This window comes from Chaetura pelagica, unplaced genomic scaffold (assembly GCF_000747805.2).
Source record: "Chaetura pelagica isolate M959 unplaced genomic scaffold, ChaPel_1.0 scaffold548, whole genome shotgun sequence".
In the NCBI taxonomy this organism is placed as follows: Eukaryota; Metazoa; Chordata; class Aves; order Apodiformes; family Apodidae; genus Chaetura; species Chaetura pelagica.
The window spans coordinates 559,516-579,364 of NW_009970728.1; the positions used below are offsets into that span (position 1 = coordinate 559,516).

The 19,849-nt window shown below is 40.7% G+C and overlaps 1 protein-coding gene across 1 annotated transcript in view; it reads right to left on the minus strand.

The window, feature by feature from the left end:
* The window catches only part of CELF4 (CUGBP, Elav-like family member 4), a 741,704-nt gene that overhangs the window by 6,086 nt on the left and 715,769 nt on the right, over positions 1-19,849 (minus strand). The window contains 1 exon segment of the mRNA XM_010007136.1: positions 17,901-17,984. Coding sequence (XP_010005438.1) covers positions 17,901-17,984 — 84 coding nt within the window.

A 19,849-nucleotide genomic window follows, 5' to 3' on the forward strand; every position in this document is an offset into this window, starting at 1 on the left:
CTCATGGCAGGGGGATTGGAACTTGATGATCTTTAAGGTCCCTTCCAACCATAAAGATTCTATGATTCTATGATTGTATGATCTGTTTTTCTAATCACTAATTATCCAGTAAGCACCTGGTAACGTTCTCAGTTTACATTTGAGTACTCAAATAATCTATCAGTCAACACGGCCCTATGATTTGATCTCAGCAAAGGAACAAACTAAACACCTCTTGAATTCACGTGGGTTGATTCAGTCTTTAAATACGGCTGAAGGCTTCCTTGTTAATGCTTTACTTGGGCTTCATCTTTAAGTTTGCTGTTGAGCCACCTCACATCTTTGAATAAAGGTTGCAGAGAAGCCTGTTCTTTTAAAAATCACCTCTGGATTGCTAAGAATCAGATTCAAAACCCATCAGCTACATCTACAACAGTAAACTCAACCTGTGCCAGGGAACTCAGAGAAACTGGAACCCAATCATCTGTGACACCGAGTTTTTAGAAAGGTCCTTGACATAGTTTTTGGCTTGTGCCTAACTCCAAACAATTCCTGGACAAAATCTGAGTATTACTACTAGACAGAGGCTGTTTTCTGTAGTTGTCTTGGATGTGAGCATGTTATTCTCAAAGGTAAGACAATTTAATAGTTTGGGTGTGGGCCATTCTGTTCCAGATGGTCTCCGTGGTAGGGGAAAGTGCCAGGTATGTTTACTTTACGAATATATACACAGCTTCTGAATATCAAAGCTGAGTTGGCTGCAGGTGGATAATTGTTTATATCATGTCTTTAGAGAACCTAGCTTGTCTGGGAATCTTGATTTCTACTCTTGCAACTGGTGTATGATGTAGCTTCCCCTGGCTAAAGGTGCACATCTAGAGTGTGTCTATGTGTGCAGCTATTGTGAGCAAACAATCTTGGAATCCTAAAATAATCAGTGGAGGTTTAGCCAATATGGACACAAAGGAGTGTTTTTCAGGACACTCCTAGATGTGCTCAAATGAATCAAGTCCCACTTGCAGTCATCAATGGAGGCAGGCAGGTAGCTTCAATCAAGGTACCTCTGTTGTGGGATTCACCTGGTTCTATAGTTGGGACATCTCAAGGTAAGATGTTAACTGGCAAGTGCCTGGGTAAGTCACTCTCCAAAGTGATGTTAATTGCTGAATTAAACTCATAATGTATGCAACTTCCACCAAAAATGCTTCCAAGTATGATTGAAATCTTTTATTGGTCTATTTTTACCAAGATTAGACCTTTAGGTGATAATCCCTGGTGCTGGGATGCTGATACAGTTGTACTTCTGCAAGAACCTTTAAATAAGCCCACAAAGCTATACTAATTTTTATCATCCCTTTGCTTTTGAGCTGGAATTCTAAGGCCATTTCCTCATTCGGTTCAAAGGTGTAAATAAAACAACAAATGGGACTAATAAGAGATCAGAAATGCATTTGCTCACAATATTTAATTTAGACCAGATAATGAAGCTGGGAGTTGTACTCTGATGTTATTGGTATTAGTTGCCTACAGATTTGGACTAGATTTCGATTATTTATTTTTTTCTCCTTAATTGTCCTGATATCCACTGCTGTAATATAAAAATCTCCACTGGCTAACAGCTGAGGGCAGGGGGGCTGGGATGGGAGAGCTGGGGAGAGAGAAGGAGGAGGGCACATGCCAATAATTGTTCATATTCCTTGTGAGTACATCCTAGAGCAGATAATTCCTGTCACTTCATTTCACTGTTTTAGTTTCCATCGGCTTGATATGCTCAGGAATTGTTGGTGCATTCAGCTCTCCCCCTTCTTGTTATTTATGTGGAGCTGTTTCATATTGTTGAAGGTATTTGGATGGACTCCAAAAAGAAGAAAAGCTATGTCTTATCCTGAGAATTGAGATGTCACAGTGTTAAGGGATAGGCAGATACACAGACAAACTGTGTTAACAATATAATATTCCTTTCTCTTTTCAGGTCAAATACTTACTGGTAGATTATACGGCTTTGTTTTTGTTGTTATGTGCACTAATGGTAGTTAACCATCTTTGTTTCTCTGTGTCAGTCATCAGGGTTAGTGCTGCTATGCCAGGTTTAAACCTGTATTACTAGGAACAGAATGCATGTACTGGGAAAATAGCTTAAATATTTCCTTTCCAAATGGCTCAAAGCAAGATGATAGCACTGCAGTTGCTTAAGAAACTATCTATGTGTTGAACACCACTCCTGCATTGTCATCTATGATCTTGAAGGACAAAAGAGAAAAGGAGAGGTTAAAAAGCTTGAAGCTGTTTCTGTGCATCAGTTAATTAATAATCAGAGAAATATATGTTCTAGTCTGAAGATCATTGGTAGGAGGACAGGATTTTGTGATAAATCTATTTTATGGGGTAGATGTTGGGTTTTTTTATTTATCTTTTAATTTATTTTTTTCTTTCCCCCACAAGGATTATGTAAAAAGGCTGTTCTAATAAATGATTTATCAAAACAGCAAAGAATGAAGAAATCTGCTAGAACTGCAGCTCAGGACATATAATATTCCTGATTCTGCACAGCATCTTCCAAGAAGGTGCTAACATTGGAGTCCATGACTTCTCCTGGCCTGCTCTCTTCCTCCATGACTGTGTACATGATGAGTGGGCACAAACTGCAGTAGCATCTAGGGTGCTTTGGTTCCTCCCCATTTCTTCCATGGCAAGTCTTGGTAATGGTGAATGCTGAAGGACTTTCTTGGTCTTCTCATGATGTCAGCATGATCACGCATGGCTTTATGTAACTGATCTTACTCAAGGGCGGTTGAAATCAGGCAAGATGATAAAGAAGGGAATTAGCAGTCTATCTCAGAGTGCTTGTGAAGACAGTTTAGCATATGTAAACTTTTAATGCACAGCGAGAAGTGTCTCTGCATGGTCTTTAACTAGTTTGTCCACTAAGTACAGTCCTAAGTGAGCACACTGCTAGGTTCCCATGGACCCTTAATTGATATTTCTGAATTTTCAGTTTCTCTTTCCATGCTGAAAGGAGAATCAGTGGTTAATGTGCAAAAAAAGCCTTTCGATGATTTGCTACCAGGTTGGAATAATATGTTGTCTCTCTTCAGCAGAAGCTTCCTTCTGGGTGGACACTAATGCTTGATAACTATATAACAAGCATCACTTAAATTAGAAGTCAAGACCATAATGAATGAGAGGTCCAGATGCAATCTTTTGACCTAGCCTCTTGAACAGCAGGTTAATTTATGTAACTAGGCTGGTCTTGGGCAAGGGAAAGAAAAAAAGGAACCTCAAAGAAACAATAGCTTAACTTGTCTTAGAACTAAGAAGAGTTATTCCATTTATATTCCAGATGCCTGATGCACAAAACTGCCATCTCAGAGATGCAGTTTCCAAGATAAACTAATATCCATTGGTGCTTATTAGCTTTTTTAGGCCAGAGATAGAATTTTCTGATTCTGGTTGTCAGTGTATTGGTCTGACTGTCATGAGAGATCTTTCTTGGCGCTACTTGTTCTCCCAGTTATGAAAGTCAATAGCTAAGGAGAAGATCTCACTCTTCCGAACTTTTTCCTCTTGTTATTCAGCCCATGTTCATTTCACTTGAGGAAAATGGAAATAACAGAAGAGCAAGGATCTGCGTCTCAACCTATGGAAGGAAAATTCCTATGTGGTGAAACAGAACCATGTGCACAAGGGCTTGGTACTAGGGCAGAAGAAATCCATGCCTATTGCTTCACTTTTGTCCAGTGCTCTAGGACATCTTTGCACCAGGACATCACTGTGGTGGGACAACTGTCCATGGATTGGCAGATGACACAGGGCTGTGCTGATTTCCTAGCACATAGATCTTTTGACATAGAGATGTCCTGGCAGAGAGCTGGTGGCTTAGAGTTATCCCTTCCCAGAGTTCAAAGTGCTGGCATACGAGGGCTTATGAGGGGGGCTGAGCCAGACTAAGATGGAGGAAGTTGTAGAAGACACTGGCAATTGGTTGGACCTGAGGCCCTACTCCTTTCCTTCCATCAGATGTTTGAATTAGTAATTAAGGAATTAGTTATTAATGTAATCGTGGATACGTTGTCCCTTTAGTGCGTGGCTACCTTGCTTTTGTTACTGAACAGTGAAAGGTAGATCTAGGAATATCAGGGAGGCATTTTCTGCTACGAAGTGACAATAAGGTATTCAAAACATTAGGAGTCTTCTCCTCTGACAGAAGGGTCGTGGGGAGGAGCTCACCCTCTTCTTCCCCTATCTGAACATGACCACTTCAGCACTTCCTTGCTACTTCAGTCCATTCAGTTTCTAAGATTGCTCAGTTTTTCTTTCTCTGTGTTTATTAGTCTTATCAGAGAATGGAGATTTTCCTTTAATTGTCTTGCAAGGTCTTTACCTTGCTATGTTCTTTACACGATGTACTAGCTGCTGTCTCGCAATTTTTTAGTGCTGTAAAGAATTACAGGATACAATCTGTATGTAAGTAGCTCTATAATGTATGTGTGCATTGGAAGGTATTGTATTGTAAGGTGATTTATGGGTACTGGAATACTCAATAAAGGAGTACTTCTGCAGATCAAGGGCATAGCACTTCAACTGTTTTTCAGTGTCTAATAGGGTTGGACGACTTTTTGGAATATTTAACCTTTCACTGATGTTTAATCATGTCCAAGTGAGAACCGTCTATCCAGTTATCTACCCCATCCATCCATTCATCCATCAGTTTTTTAATGTATGAACAATCTGTAACTGGTGACTATGCTACTACTATTAACTACTATTAAATATTTCATATCTGCAGGATGAGACAACTTGAAGCTTAAATGAGCAAAAGAATTGGCTCAGAAATTTGATCAACAATTAATGTTCATTTTAGAAATGTATGGAGTACTAGAAAACCTTAAAAATGTTCTAGAAAAAAAATTTTCTACTATTATTTTTAAGAATGCAAACTAGTTGACCTAGTAAACTTAGCTAATCTTTCATAAGGCAAAGAAAAATTTTGAAAATTTTGACATGAGATGATATGACAAAAAATTAAAAGCTGTATAATTAATACTAATCACATGGTTTCAGTATACTTAAACTTTTCTAGAATATTTGAGAGAAACCTTCTTTATAGAAAAGAAAATTTGCCCATATCAGTCTTCATAAAATTTGGATAATGGTTAGACCTCAAAAAAATTTTAAATTGTCACTTACAAGATTGAAGAGTTTCTAGTAGGCTCTCCAGGAGCATGCTGAAAGCTATATATTCAGTTTTTCTAGTACTACCTGGAAGGCATTTGAAGTAATTACTGGTAAAATTTGCGAATCATACAAGATTGGTGAAATGGAAGATGATGACAGAATAAGTCATGCTGACCTGGGTCACTGCTTAGACTGGACTCAATTGAAGTGTGTTCATTTCAATCCAGCCAAATGCAAAATTAAGTATCTACAGGAAAAAAGCAAGTGGGTCACTCATAAAAAGGGAAAATCTTCACTAGAAAACAGTACTTCTAAGAAGTGGGTGTCATGAGAAGAGCCAAACAGATGAGCTCTCAGGATTATGCTGAAATATTCAATGCCCCAAGACTCTGTATTGTCTTGGGATGAATCCAATCTCTGGGGTATGTCTTCTAGATGTAGCAAGGTGACACCATTGAGTATGGCTCAGGAAAGATCCTTACTGGAATTCTACTTTTAGTTCTGGTGATTTATCTTAAAACAAAGAAACAAACAAAGAAACAAACAAAGAAACAAATGGATGGATGGATGGATGGATGGATGGATGGATGGATGGATGGATGGATGGATGGATGGATGGATGGATGGATGGATGGATGGATGGATGGATGGATGGATGGATGGATGGATGGATATATTAAGATAGAAAAAAAAAAGAATCTTAATAGGTTCTTCTGGATGGAAGCAGACGTTTGACAAATTTAAAATGGAAACAAGACACTGAGTCTGCATTTTTTAAATAGTGAAGGTAATTAACTATTTTGGAACATCTTGTTTAGCAACAGGAGTAGAGCACACATCACATGAAATCTTGATTAGGAGATTTTCTAAAAGCGATGTTCTGACTCAAGCACAAAGTTTGAACCTGTCACATGAGCTGCAGTGTTGGGTGTATATTATTTCAGAGTTCAGCCTGAAGGATGAGAATGGTCCCTTCCGAAACTGCGTATCTGTCTGTCTGTTTATTGCTCATTTAATTTTTCAGATATTTAGAAAATCAACTCTTGTCTGCTAATCTGGCATGAGCTGCGTTAACAGTCATGATAGAGGTGACAATTGATGTTATTGCCTTATAATAAATGGCCCCAAAGTGTGGGCTGCGGACCACTGAGACAGCTGACTGGTACTCATTCTTCATCTTGCTTCCAGCTGAGAGAAACGGAACAGATGGGAAGGGGAGATTAAATGAAGAGTGAAAGTAGACGGCATGATTAACTTTCTCTAAAGGTCAGAACACCCAGTGCAGAAGGTAGCTTGATATACACAAGCACCTTCCTTATGTCACCTTCCCATCTTCTTGTACATGAAACTACTTCTGTACATTGTTGCAGTGCGAGCTGGAATGTGCAGAAAAGTGGTCCTTGCTATTGAGTTGCCAGTTGGATGTTCTCCAGACATTGCCTCAGAGAAACAGTATCTTCCCTGAAGAAGGCTGAAGGCTGTAGAAGCAGACTCTGAATATGGCAGTTCAAACCAAGAAGGGAAATTCTTCTCTTTCACAATCTGGTTTCTGGGTTTTTCCTTACAGCAATTACTGTAATGACTGACACTGAAAGCACACTCTCGAGATTCAAGATTAGACTACAGTTTGGACAGTTGAGATCATTACATGGTCAGATATGGGATTTTGACTCATACATATATCTGCAGTTAGGGCACTTAATTAGAACCAACTTTTTCTAAAAAGTGACAAAGATGAAGCAAAAAATCTGATACAGAAAGTCACAACAGACTTCTCATCCTAAGAATGGAGTTAAGACAAAAAAGTTCTTGGGTTTAGGTTCTTGTGTTTTGATTTGTGGTCGTTTGCCATGGTGTTTTGTTTCGTTTTTTGTTTTCTCTCTCTCTCTCTTTTTTTTTTCTTTTTTCTTTTTCTTTCCTATTAGCTTGTCCATATATTGGACAGTTGGTTTCTGTCTTTGGTTTCCTCTCTTTTCGCTGCTCATGGATTTATGGGAGGTTTTTCCTTTTTACCCTGATTCAGCCTTAGTTATGTCACATTCTCTGACTGACAATTTCCAGAGAACTTGAGAAAACTTGAAGTACTGTGGTTCTTCTAAAAGAACCATAAAGTTCCAACCCCAGCCTTGCTGCTGCTGATCCTCCTCAGGCCACTTCTGGGCTCAAGATGACAGATCTGCAAAGCATAGACTTATCTTACTCTGCTCTTGTGAGCCTTTTGGGTACCTATTACATCCAGTTTTATTTCTGTTTTCCCAAGATCTCTCTCATGCAAGATAAATTCAAGCTGTAGAATGGAGGAGTTTCTATCAATCCATTGAACCATACATCTGTTCCCCCATATATCTATCTTCAACTTCTCTATATCCATCTATCCTGTCTCATTCATTGCACAGGACTGCTCTTCAGCATTTTGAAGTCTGTCAGTTAGCTAGCTCTTTCTTAATTTGAAGAGGTAGGGTGAAATACCAGTCTCCTCTAAAAAAGTGGCTCTTGCACTGACTACTAAGATCAAGTAGGAAAAATACCTCCTTCATAAGGATTTCTAAAAGCCCAATAATATAATAATTCTTCTGGAGCCTGTTCAGCAATGTCAGGAGATGCACAATGGCCAGGATAAATACAATTTCTGGAAACACTTCTAGAGAAGAATTTTAAAGGGACATTAGAGTCTTATCTTTCAAACAACTATAACATTTCACCTTTTAATGGTCAGAACATAATAAAATTTGTGGGTCATGTTGCCTGTGAAGTAGCTAAAGACAGCAGTGTCTGTTAGACATTGGATGCACCTCCTGCCTTTTATCACAATAAAATATTTATGGCTAAACATCAAGGGGACTGAAGCTCAACTGGTGAAAGGAGCATAGTCCTACTGTCTCTAGATTTTCCATGGGTTACATTACTGAGGACCTCATTAGTGTTCCCTGGTCTGCAAGGAATACCAACATCATCCTGAGCTCTATTAAGAAGAGCCCAGCCAATTATGGAAGTGATTACCTATCTCTACTCAGCAGTCACTAGAACACTTCTGGACATCTAGTTTTGCCCCCCCTCCCCTCAACTGAGGAAAGGCAGTGATAAAGTGGAGTGAATTCAGCATATGGCCATCAGGATGGACAAGGACTGAAACTCTTGCCCTATGAGAGCAAGATGACAGAGAGAGTCTCTACACAGTAACACCGAGAGAGACAAAGGAGATAAATGGAAACAAGTGAGATCCAGAACAGATATGAGGAAGGGCTTTTCACCCTTAAGGCCAGCATGCATTGGAGCAGGCTGCTCAAATTCAAACCACTTTGTTTGTCATTGTCATTGTTTTAAATGATTTGCAGACATCTTTTCTTTTGCAGAAATATACATATCTATTTATATAAAATACACATATAATATATATACTTATATGTATGTGATATGCTGCAGATTAAGACTGGGGTGAGTGGAACGGAGGTTCAAGTTCCTTGGGGAACTGAGACAGATGAAACCAGAAATGGTTAAGAAAGGTATGACTATTTTTATGGGGCCTCTGCAAGTTGTTACTCAGACAAGTATGTTTGAACCTGTCACTACATGTTATTTGAAGATGTTTATCTCATTTGAGGATTTTGTTTGTTTTAATTTGGTTTGCTTACTTGAAAAGGGAAGATATCAAATGCAGCAATACATTAAAAGAATGATAGGGCTGCAAAATGAAGCACTCTATAGAAATGCAATAAATGATGTTACCTATAAAATTTTAATTCTGTATTGTTTTGTATATGCATAAGGCATTACTTCTAACCACACATTTCTGTATTTTTCTTTTTTGTTGCATCCATGTTTTAATTACTGTAGAGAATGAATAACATAACAGGGTGAGGAAACTGACAATGTATCAGACTCCTTATTGCTAGTGTTGGAATGCAGATAGTAAATAAGGCAGGAAAAAGACAGTCTTGTAGATGTACAACTAATGCTGCCCTGGAGAACTGGAATTAATCCCTGTTTCTGCCATGACATTCCAGTTTTGCTGGGTAAATAATTTATCACAGAATTCCTTAATAAGATCTCCTAGGCTACTTTTTTACTAGTAAATAAAATACGGCAGACTTTGAGTGCAGTTGGAACATCCTGGCCTGTATCTACATGACTAAACTGTCTTACCTGCCAAAGGTGGCCATGTCAATATCACAGTCTAGGGACCATCCCTTCCATTGTCAACACTGAGCAGTGAGTTAATTGTCATGGTCCAGAGGAAGTCAATGGCAGACAAATTTTAAAAAGGTATGGATAGTTATGCCACTGTGTTGGGGCTAATATGTGAGGCCTCTTTAGTTTACCAGTGAAGGTAAACTTTTACTATGTGTTCTTCTTTCCCTGGTGGTAGGTGCATGACCTGAGATTTCACTGGCAGAAAGGATGTTGCCTATACCTGAGTCCTAGGCAAATGCTAGAAAAGCATGCCCTGCATTGTACTAAATACTTTGAGAAAACAAGCAAAAAGACTGATCAGGCTCATGGCATCTCAGATTAGACTTTTGAGATTAATAAATAGCTTTGACTACCTTTCTGTGCCTCATCATCCCGTTGGTGAAATGAGGACACCATGAGCACAGTGAAAGTGCTGTTACTTAGCTCCATGAACATCTCAAATGCTCTGCTGGGAAGGGCCTTATGAAAACAGATGAGGAAATAATAATAAATTCATATTCATGGCAGGGTTTGAATATTGTGAGGGAAGGAAAGCCTGAGGCCAAGCACAGAGCTGTGAGGATCTATTGAACTGCTGCTCAGTAGCTAGCTAGCTGACAGACTTCAAAATGCTGAAGAGCAGTCCTGTGCAATGAATGAGACAGGATAGATGGATATAGAGAAGTTGAAGATAGATATATGGGGGAACAGATGTATGGTTCAATGGATTGATAGAAACTCCTCCATTCTACAGCTTGAATTTATCTTGCATGAGAGAGATCTTGGGAAAACAGAAATAAAACTGGATGTAATAGGTACCCAAAAGGCTCACAAGAGCAGAGTAAGATAAGTCTATGCTTTGCAGATCTGTCATCTTGAGCCCAGAAGTGGCCTGCCTGTTGAGAGGGCCATGATTTCTGACTTCCGAACAGAAACAGATTGATTGGAAAGTAGCACTAGAGACTCTCCCCTGACATTTCTATGCACTGGAACATTCAGATATGAAACTATAGTATCTGTGGAGCACACATAGGACCAGTCATATGTGGCTTAGTTAATTGACTCTATCTAATGTCAAAGGGTTTTCAGAGAAGGTTGCAGTAGATACAATGCTGTGCATGCACAGAAGAGCCTGGTCAGGTTTTTTCACTAGGTCCCAGTGCTGATGGTTGATTTGAAGAGCATTACATTTTTAATATCCTTTAAAAGTCTTTTTTTTTTTTTTTTTTTTTTTTTCCCCTCTTTTCCTTTTTTTCTGGAATTAACTCTTAACATCAGTCATTTCTATTAGTCACATAAATGGCCATTCCACCTTTGAAGGTCATTAAATTAGTAGCCACAAAGACTGGAGTAATGAGTTCCTCCACCTAATTACACTACGAATAAGAACATTTCAAATTATTGTGGAAGAGTGCATGTGAGTAGATATGTACAAAGATATCCGTAACTTTGTAAAATTCTGGATGGACTGTCTATCACCTGTGTGGAGAGATGGATAGAATAGTGATAGACATATGGACAGACAGATAAATAGAATATAGATTCTGCTAACATGTTCTTGTCTAATAAATTGTTAAGCTACAAAAGAATGTAAACGTTTCTGTGTACAATGTATAGATTTTCTTTAATGTGAGTTATTGGGAAAAGACAGAGCTGTCCCTTTAACTGGAGAACTGCAAACAGCTGTTCCTTATGCATACATGCTTGCTTGGTCTGAAAGTTTTGGTAAGTCAGTGCATAACTGACAGTTAGATTTATCTCCCCAATAAGCAATCAACATTATAATAAAGGAAAAATGCTTTCAGTGCACCTTTGAGAGTGCATCAGAAATTAATCTAAACATCAAATTAATTATAGTTTGTAAATGAATAGTGGCTCACAGCCCTAATACTTCTCCTGCTCCTCCTCCTCCCCCTAAAGCCTCCCCCAGCCAACTGCAATGGCTGGAGGTGCTGTGCAGTGAGTGAGTTTGATGAACAACTTCTTCTCTTTCTTACTCACACAACTCTTTCCTTATCAGCTGGAGAGCAGTCCCACCCTTACTCTGCAGATTTGAAGTCTCAGAGCCTTGCTGCTTTAAAGTATAATAGAGAACAGCTAGCAAATAATAAACTTCTGTGCCTCCTCCCCTTTCCTCTGAGAGCCATAAGCACCCCTCTAACGGTGTCCTCCTCCCTTTGGCTTACTTTCCAACTAAACTGGACACCTCATGAGTCTCTCCTTGGCTGTCTTTCTGTGTCAGGTCCTTCAGAGTGCAGAAGATGACAACAAACTAGTCCTTTTCTGAACAGAAATACCCCAAGGTGCCCAGTATGCTAAATGTGCCTGGAATTTTGTTTCCATATTGTCCCAATTCAGGCACTAAAATGAGTGTATTCTTCCATTACACTCTGAGATTTGGTCTGTGGTCTGTAGCCCAAAGCTATATGGGACTTATAATCTGATATTGTCCAGGGGCCTGAAACAAGATGTATTGCTACTAGACTAAAAAACTTTGAGATGATAAATAACTCTCATCATCCACTGATCCTGAAGCCCTGTGCAAACAGGTCAGTGTCCTGCTAGAAGAGGAAGAACCCAAGGCACACAACTAGGTTTAACCACAACTGTCCATATGGGGCAGGAACACTCAACTGATATTTCTTACCCTATTACACCTTAGTCCTGGACCTGCTGATTTCCCCAGGTTAAGTTAAGGAGAGTTGTGGGGTTTTTTTTTGTTAAATGAGAAACTGCCAGATTTGGCAGGGCTTATTGGAGGCACATTGTGAGCAGGTGCTGAACAATATTTTTCTGATGTACCTCAGGGTCCATTGTTCCACTCCTATGTCTTATGGAGTGCTGCCAATGCACTTTAGACCTGATTTGCAATGCCCCTTGTCCCAGGGCCCTGCATAGCTTTGCCAGCATCCTAATCTCTTCACACTTCTGTCTTCTTTCTGTTTCAGCTTCCAGGTTGAAATGTCTGTAGACCGTCATAACCTGCCTGCTGCCTTGCATTTCCCACCCCAGCTTTCTGCCACAGCACTGCATTCTTGAGCTGCCACAGTGTGTTTTTAATAACACAATACAAGCTCTGCCCAACTCTCAGCCCTTCTCCTGAGCTTCACCCCCTCCTGTGCCATGTCCTCATTCCTCACTGCTTTTCTCACATTTAATCTCTCTCCATTGGCTCTCCTGTTTCTTTTCATAAGCTGGGAGCCAGGAGAAGTCTAGTAGGGAATATAAATATTTAACAGTGAAGGCAATTAACTAGTACGACCCTCATCAAGTGGTATTATTTTCTTTCCTTTGGCATCTTCAGAGAAGACTGGATTTGTTTCCAAATGGGGTGACCCACTAGCAACTTTCATGTAGGCTTTCTGTGGGAATCTGGAATGAAACGTGATATTTATGTTGTACCAGAGTCAAACAAGAGTCCTTTATGCCATCTAAATCTATGGTCCTAAGAAGACCTCACAGTTTTTAGTCAAATCTAGAATGCTCTTTTTCCCATGTTGAATGTGGGACATTTCAAAAAGGGGTGGAACATCCCATCTGCCACTGTGAAAGTCCACCTGGAATGCATAGAGAAGGAGAAAAGCATTCAGCAGTTGTGTTTGTTCACACCTGGGGTGTCAGACCATGTCAAGCTGAGTGGAGGAAAATCACAGTGTTTCTGTGGGCATAGCAGAGGCTTTTCACAGCATCCTGGAGTCATTGTCCCATAGGGAGGAACTGAACATGGTTTCCCAGCAGACACAGGCAGCAGGTACATGCTAAGGAAACACATGTGGATGACAAGGAGAGGTGTGGAGAAGAACTGGCCTGACAGTGCTGCCTGATGGCATGCAAAGAGCTGGCAGATCCAGGTTCTTATTTCTCTCGGGAAGAGGTGACTGGAGGAATGAATTTCAAAGTACACCACTAAAGCAATTCCTCCAGCTTTAATTTATCTACATCTTGTTTGACACCTTGGGGTAATACTTTGCCCTCTGCTGCTCCATCAACATTCTCATTTTTCTAATTTCTGTCATGTCTTTCTAATTAATATTGCCCAAACCTATACTTTTCTCTCTCTTCTCTGCTAAAACAATTTCCTAGAACAAGTCTGTCTCTTTATTTTTCTAGTTTAATGTCTTCAAATGACTTCTTAAAATGTGTCTTGTGTGACAACAGTGAGTGCTCCTGAAATTAGGACTGTATTGCAGCATCACTCTATGACAGAAGAGGAGTTAGCCATGTGTGGGCAGCTTGAAGAATGGCTCTTCTCACTTTGACTACTTGCTTTAGCAGCATTGGTAGTGTCATTTTACTAGAGTTTACTTTTTACCTTTTACACAGTCTGTTCACATTTAAATTACATGAATAACTGAGAGGGGAATTGTCGCCAGAACCACTGAGACCAGCACATGGATGTATTTCATGTCCTCTGACGTACCTACATCTATAAGAACTTGTAAACATGCAGTGGGAGGATGACGGACCCAGTGCAGTCTCTGCATTGCACAGAGACAAACTCCAGGATTCTGCAGAAGCTGATGTTCAGGCTGTGGCACACTGCGCCTCTGTGCAAGACCTCCTAGATCAGCCTGCTGTAAGAATGGGAGTCACTCTCTTCCAGAATCATCCGACTAAGTGTAATTTTTCCTTGAGTGAGACGATTCCTGCTGTGGCCTAGCCATTTCACTGGGAATGGACAGCATGGCCCAGTGCGGTAAACATGCTGGCTGTAAACAAAGTGCAGGGTAAGAGGCTAGAGGTATCAGCTGGACATCGGGTGAAGGACTAGTGATAGAGGGAAGGGCAGAAGGGTGAAGAACTGTGAAGGTGAAATTAGTAAGTCTGAATACAAGAGGATGGACAAGGCAGTGCCTGAGGAGAAACCCAAGGAGATGCTGATATGGTTGGTGTGATGGAGGCTCAGGCTATGGGGATAGACAGGGTATTTGGTGAGTGGGAAGGAGAAGTGTAGTCTGCACTTTGCCATGTTACAGTTTCATCAGGAGAGGGGGTAGAAGAAAAGCAAGAGGTTTGAAAACTGTAAGAGAAAATGAAGGATTTGGGTCTAGCCTGGCTGTGTGCAGCAGAAGAAAAGTCACAGGCAAAGAAGCCTCCCATTTTAAGTGACTTTTTCAGTGAGAAGTCAGGATTGTTTCTCAGTCTTACACACTACAGCAAGCAGTCCTGCTATGGAGAACAATAAACATATTATGAGCACTTTCACATTTTATACATGAGATTGGTGTTTGCAGTAGCTTGTATTCCTCCTTGCTCCTTGTCAGCCAGGAGGTGGTGGCCTCTGCATCGGGAAACTCAAAGGCCTCATGACCACAGTCTGGTTTCCTCAGTGTGTGCAGCTGCTAAAGGTTCTCTGTAGGTCATGAATTACAGAAACCAGGAGAAAGGCTTGTGGCTGATTTCACTTTGTTCTTAACACCCCTGTGGCTACCCCTAATGCTATTCTGTCAGTAGCTGTCAAAGGAGATAACTTTCTGATGCAAATGCAGGGGAGAATTTAGACCCAAACAGAAAGGAATTGAAGTCTCATTTTGAGATGCTGCTCTTCTGACTCACTCAGTTTGGGCCAGCTGCTTACAAGTAGTTCAACTGTGAGACAAGAGCAGCAAATGAAGTATTTTCTGTTCTTATGGAAAAAATACAACCCACAACATGGTCATGTTTTTCTCCATAGAATTGTTCTAAGTTTGTCTGAAGCAGGACTTCATGAAAATTTCTCAACAACCTGGGGCTAGACTCTGTTACAGCAATTTACTTGGGATCTGCATATTAGCCACATTTTAAAAGGTCATATAGTGGTGAAATATCTTTTTAAGGCCAGACAAAATTGTTTCCCCAGGCTACCAGTTGGAGTGCTCTAGCTCTGTTTAAAAAAAACAAAACAGAATGCAAATGCTATGTCTTTACATGTTGAAATTTGGGAAATGTTTAGGTAGAAAAGGAAAGCATTTTCCTTCTTTCAAAGCTAAAATAATATTTTAAAATTTAATTTATTTTTGTTTCTTTTTATTTTTGGTAAAAGGATTTTTTTAAAAATAATAATTGACTTTCTGAACAAAAGAATATAATAAACTCTAGCTTCAGTGTACTTAGCATAACAAATAAAAGGCTTGATTTTTCTGTAGTATCCTCTACATTTTTACATTATTTTAAAGTTGAAGGTCAGCAGGGTGGGAGGTTTTGAAGAGCAGTGTGAGGTACTTGTAATAATTAGCTACCTGTACTTCTGCTATTTCTGTCCTTCTGGATAGAGGTGGTGCACATGGCAGCAGAGTCAACATGTTTGCCTGAGACCAGCAGTCACAGCAGGCACTCAGCTCTATGGGAAAGTAAGTTAAAGCCAGAGAAAACTGAGGCTTGACACCTAGGACTAAAGCTGTCTCGACTTGGATATTTAGTCTCAGAAGCTAAAATAAGGTGACTAAGATCCACCAGCAATCTCTAATTCTTGCATATGCTTTCCTGGACACTGAAGTCTATGCATCCAAGGGGTATTATCGTGCTTTCAAGCTGGAATATCCCACTGTTACTTTTGGAGATTGCTGTATCAAATAAGCTGATGGTTAGGTTCTCTAAAGTAAGACTCAATGTTAAGAAAATTTCTGCCAAAATCCTTCAATTCCTGTTCAGCTATAAGCCATGACCTCACAGTACCTTGGAAGCAGTAATAAAGCCAGCCCCACAAGCCTGCCCCACAAGCTAGATCTATGTTGCTGTCCTCCGTAAGCCTTGCTGCTGGAGAGCCTTTGACCTAGGGAGGCAGGAAGGTGGATACCTGCCCAGGAGATACTCTTGATTACTGGACTTCGCTCTCACCTAATTTTTTCCATTTACCTTTTTTTATTCCCACTTGACAACATGTGGAAAGCCAGACTCAGTGGTCCCTATAATATTTATTATAGGAATTACAATTTCATAGCCAAAGGTCAATTTCTAACCCATGGATATCCTTGGAGCATTAGTTTTCAATGTCACCTACAGCTGTGCTGGTCTGCTCATCTTGTTATGAGCGCTGATATGGTTAGAGCTCTAAAGCAGTGGGCTCTGGAGAGAATGGGGCTAATTCATAACTGCTTATTTAAATTTCCCAGCTTCTTCTTCACACCAAACTCTTTGTCCTTTATTCCTCTAGAGCTTGCTAGTGCAGCAACCCAATGGACTAATGAAGAAGGGGAATGCTGCACTCCCTCATGTCATGGCAGAAGGCTCCTTCAATCCAAGGTGAAAATAGCCTGTTCAGGCACTCAACAAATGGGCAGGAAAAACTGCACAGAAAAGGGGTACAAAACTCTTAGAATTACTGTCTGACATGCAGCATAACTAGCAAGGGATAAGGCAAAGATTTTGGGAGGTAGGCTGTCCAGGAAAGGAAAGGGTAAAGCACCATGGAAGAGAAGCATTGTGCGGAGACTAAGAGTGGCTTTAAAATCAAATGAAACTTCAATCTTAACTCTGGAAGTCTGCCTGAGTGACAGAGTCCAGAACAGCTGCAAGTAACAGGAAAAGAAAAGCAATAGTTTGTCCCACTGTGCTTCTCAGAGAAGGTCTGCAAATAGTTCAGGATGGCAGAGAACCAAAAATTGCACATCCAAGTGGTGGGCCCATGGATGGGGGAGATCCTCTGTCCACCAGGTGGGATGGGGTCAAATGTGGCAGTGTCTCTATGTCACTGCACTGACAGAAAGGACCCTTCACAGAAACACCTTTGCAGACATCAGGGTTCCTCTGAGATATCACCTGGCTGTTGGCTGGCTGCAACCTCCATTTACAGCTCAGGTTGTCCCTAGCTGGTGGCTTACAGGCAGCTGAGGCTGTGGTATTTCTGTGCTCCAGCTGGTGGGGTTGACCCAGCAGCTGTATGAGCATGGTGCTGATTTCAAAGCCTGCCTCTTAGCATGGCTGACCACAGGTTTAGTTTGGTCTATTTGCATCTAATTTGGTGCTGGCTCTGGTCCAGCAAGCTCAAAGTATGGCTGGCTGTGGTTCACCAAGCAGCCATCCCCCTAGGCTTTCAGCTGATGTTGAACCCTTGTTGCCTTGCAAACTAATTAATCACTGTTGCTGGAAAATTGCCCCCACATTTCTGACTTCCCTTCAACCCCATGACCTGCTTCTCCTTTTTCTTAGGTACAGAAATTCCCCTTCTTCCACATGTTCCCACTGCTGACCCCACCAGCATTTATTCTACCCCACCATTACCCTTCATTTTGTTCCAGATGCTTTAGTGTTTTTTGTACCCTCCCCATCTCCCCTTTCAAGGAGCAATATTTTCCATCCCATCAGCAGCAGCCACAGCACCCTGCTACTGGTGAGATGCCAGACCTTCACTTCTAAGCAGTGCACACAACTCTGAGCATGAGACAATTAGGAGAAAAAGAGGGAAAGGGGAAAGTATTGACAGGAGTAAATTGAGAGAAATCATAAAGCTTAAGCAGAAAGAAAGCAGTTTGAAAGGTAAAGTATTCAGAGAAAGCCCTTTCCTGGATGAATCTAATTGTTTTGTTATCTTTACCCACCAAAGCATTTACTTTGGTTTGTCGCCCGATCCACAAACACTTTCGAGGAGATGACATTACCGAAAGGCAGGAACATCTGCATCAGCTCAGCATCCCCAAACTCCTGGGGCAGATGGTAGATAAACAGGTTACAGCCTTCTGGTCCTATCAAGAGAAAAAGAAGACCTATGAATGGAGAGAAATAGGATATAAAGAAGCACATGGTGGAGATATACTTTATCATCCCCTCTTTCTGACTGGTGAGGGGTCACCTCTAGGTGCACTCTGTGGACTCTCAGAGGAATGGACAAAGCAGAAGACCAAGAACTCAAGCAGCCACCCAGAGGCTATGCTGAATTCATTAACCTTCCCACGACAGACACCAGGATAAAATCTAGAGACTGAGGGATGCAACAGCATGTGTGGCCATGAAAAGACAGACCAGAGGAATAAAACCAAAAAGAATAAAAGAATGTGGTAAATAGTTTTTCTTTGCTCCTTATATCCTCATTCAATCTGCAGAGTTTTGGGTGACTCACACTAACATGTGCCTCTTCTCAGTGTCTGCATGCAGAAATTTAATTATCCTTCTTGTGTCTGTGTAAGGACTGTACTAACAAGTAGAAAAAGCTGCATAAACCCACAGGATTTTTTTGTTTTGTAAAATTCTACATTCAACACCCCTGGCAAGACTATGCCTGAAGACTCCCCAAAATATAAACAATTTGGTTAAATCCCCCACGCTAGAGGATTCTGCAAGAGAGATTACAGAGGTATTTAAATCCAAATTAACAGGTAAGAGGTACTGATATGTTGGCCTCAGTGCTGTAACATATTCTTACAGACTTCAGAGGATGCCTGAATAAATATCCAGAGAGGTTTCCAGCTGGAATATGTGGTTTTCTTAGAATAGAGATACTCATAAAATGTTCTGTTGAAACTGTATTTTGGGGAAGAAGACAGGGAATCTGCCTCTGGTCAAATGGCCTAGAAAGAAACTTCAATGTGACTTCTATTTTTAAGCATGCTGTACTTCAGCAAACATCAAAAGTAAGCAGGTGTTTTAAAGTAATTTTGTTGAAAAAAAGTAAACATTTAAACCTCTTGCAGTGTTCAGTAGCAGACAACTGTGTAGTTTAAGGAGGCAGGGAATACTATTTTCTTGGTCTTATTTTCCAAAGATATCTCCAGCTGCTGTCCAGTTCTGCACTGACTTCAACAGGTGACTCCAGCTCTGCTTTGCTCATGGGGGTTGAGATGAAGGGAAAACAGTGCATGATCCTTGTCATGAGAGGACATGAGAAAGGATGTTTTCCTCCTTCCTTCCAGCCCTTGTGCCTACAACCCTATGAACTGACTCACAAACTTTCCCTCATTTATGTCGGGGTCACAGTGTGGAGAAGGAAAGGGTTTTTTAATACTCTCGTTTTCTTCATCAGGGCATAATTACAGTGTCATAACAAAGCAAATTACAACTTTGCCTCTCCCTAGCAGGAGCATCTTTGCCTAGATGCTCCCACCTTTTATTAGCCATTACTCATCCCCCTGGCTGGCAGGAGAAGTACAGCAAAGTCAGGATTCTGACAGATGCCCATTTAAAGCTCATTAAAATTTCTGGGCCTCAGCGTGGTTGAAGTCACAGGCTCTCCACATTTCCTTTTGGATTAATGGAAAATGAAGCCCTAATGAATATTTGCTAAGCACAATTTTCCCCACTAATTTGCTAAAAGGACTGTCATGAAGGAACAGCTGATCCTTTGCATCTTGTGCATTTCCTAGAGGTCATGAAGATGGTAACAAGGTTTCTTCCAAATAGGGGAGATAGTGGTATAGTGGGATAATTAACTAATTAGGCACCTGGTCATCTGCTTAGCTAAATTACTTTTGAACCTCAGTGGCCCGCAATCAGGCTCCCCTATTTCATGCCAAGCATTTCCAGCTTCCCCCACCCCCTCCCGTCTGTCTCTTCCTTAGTCTCCTCACTGAGCAACTATCCCTTCTCCAGTCATTGCTGCAGTTCATTTCCACAC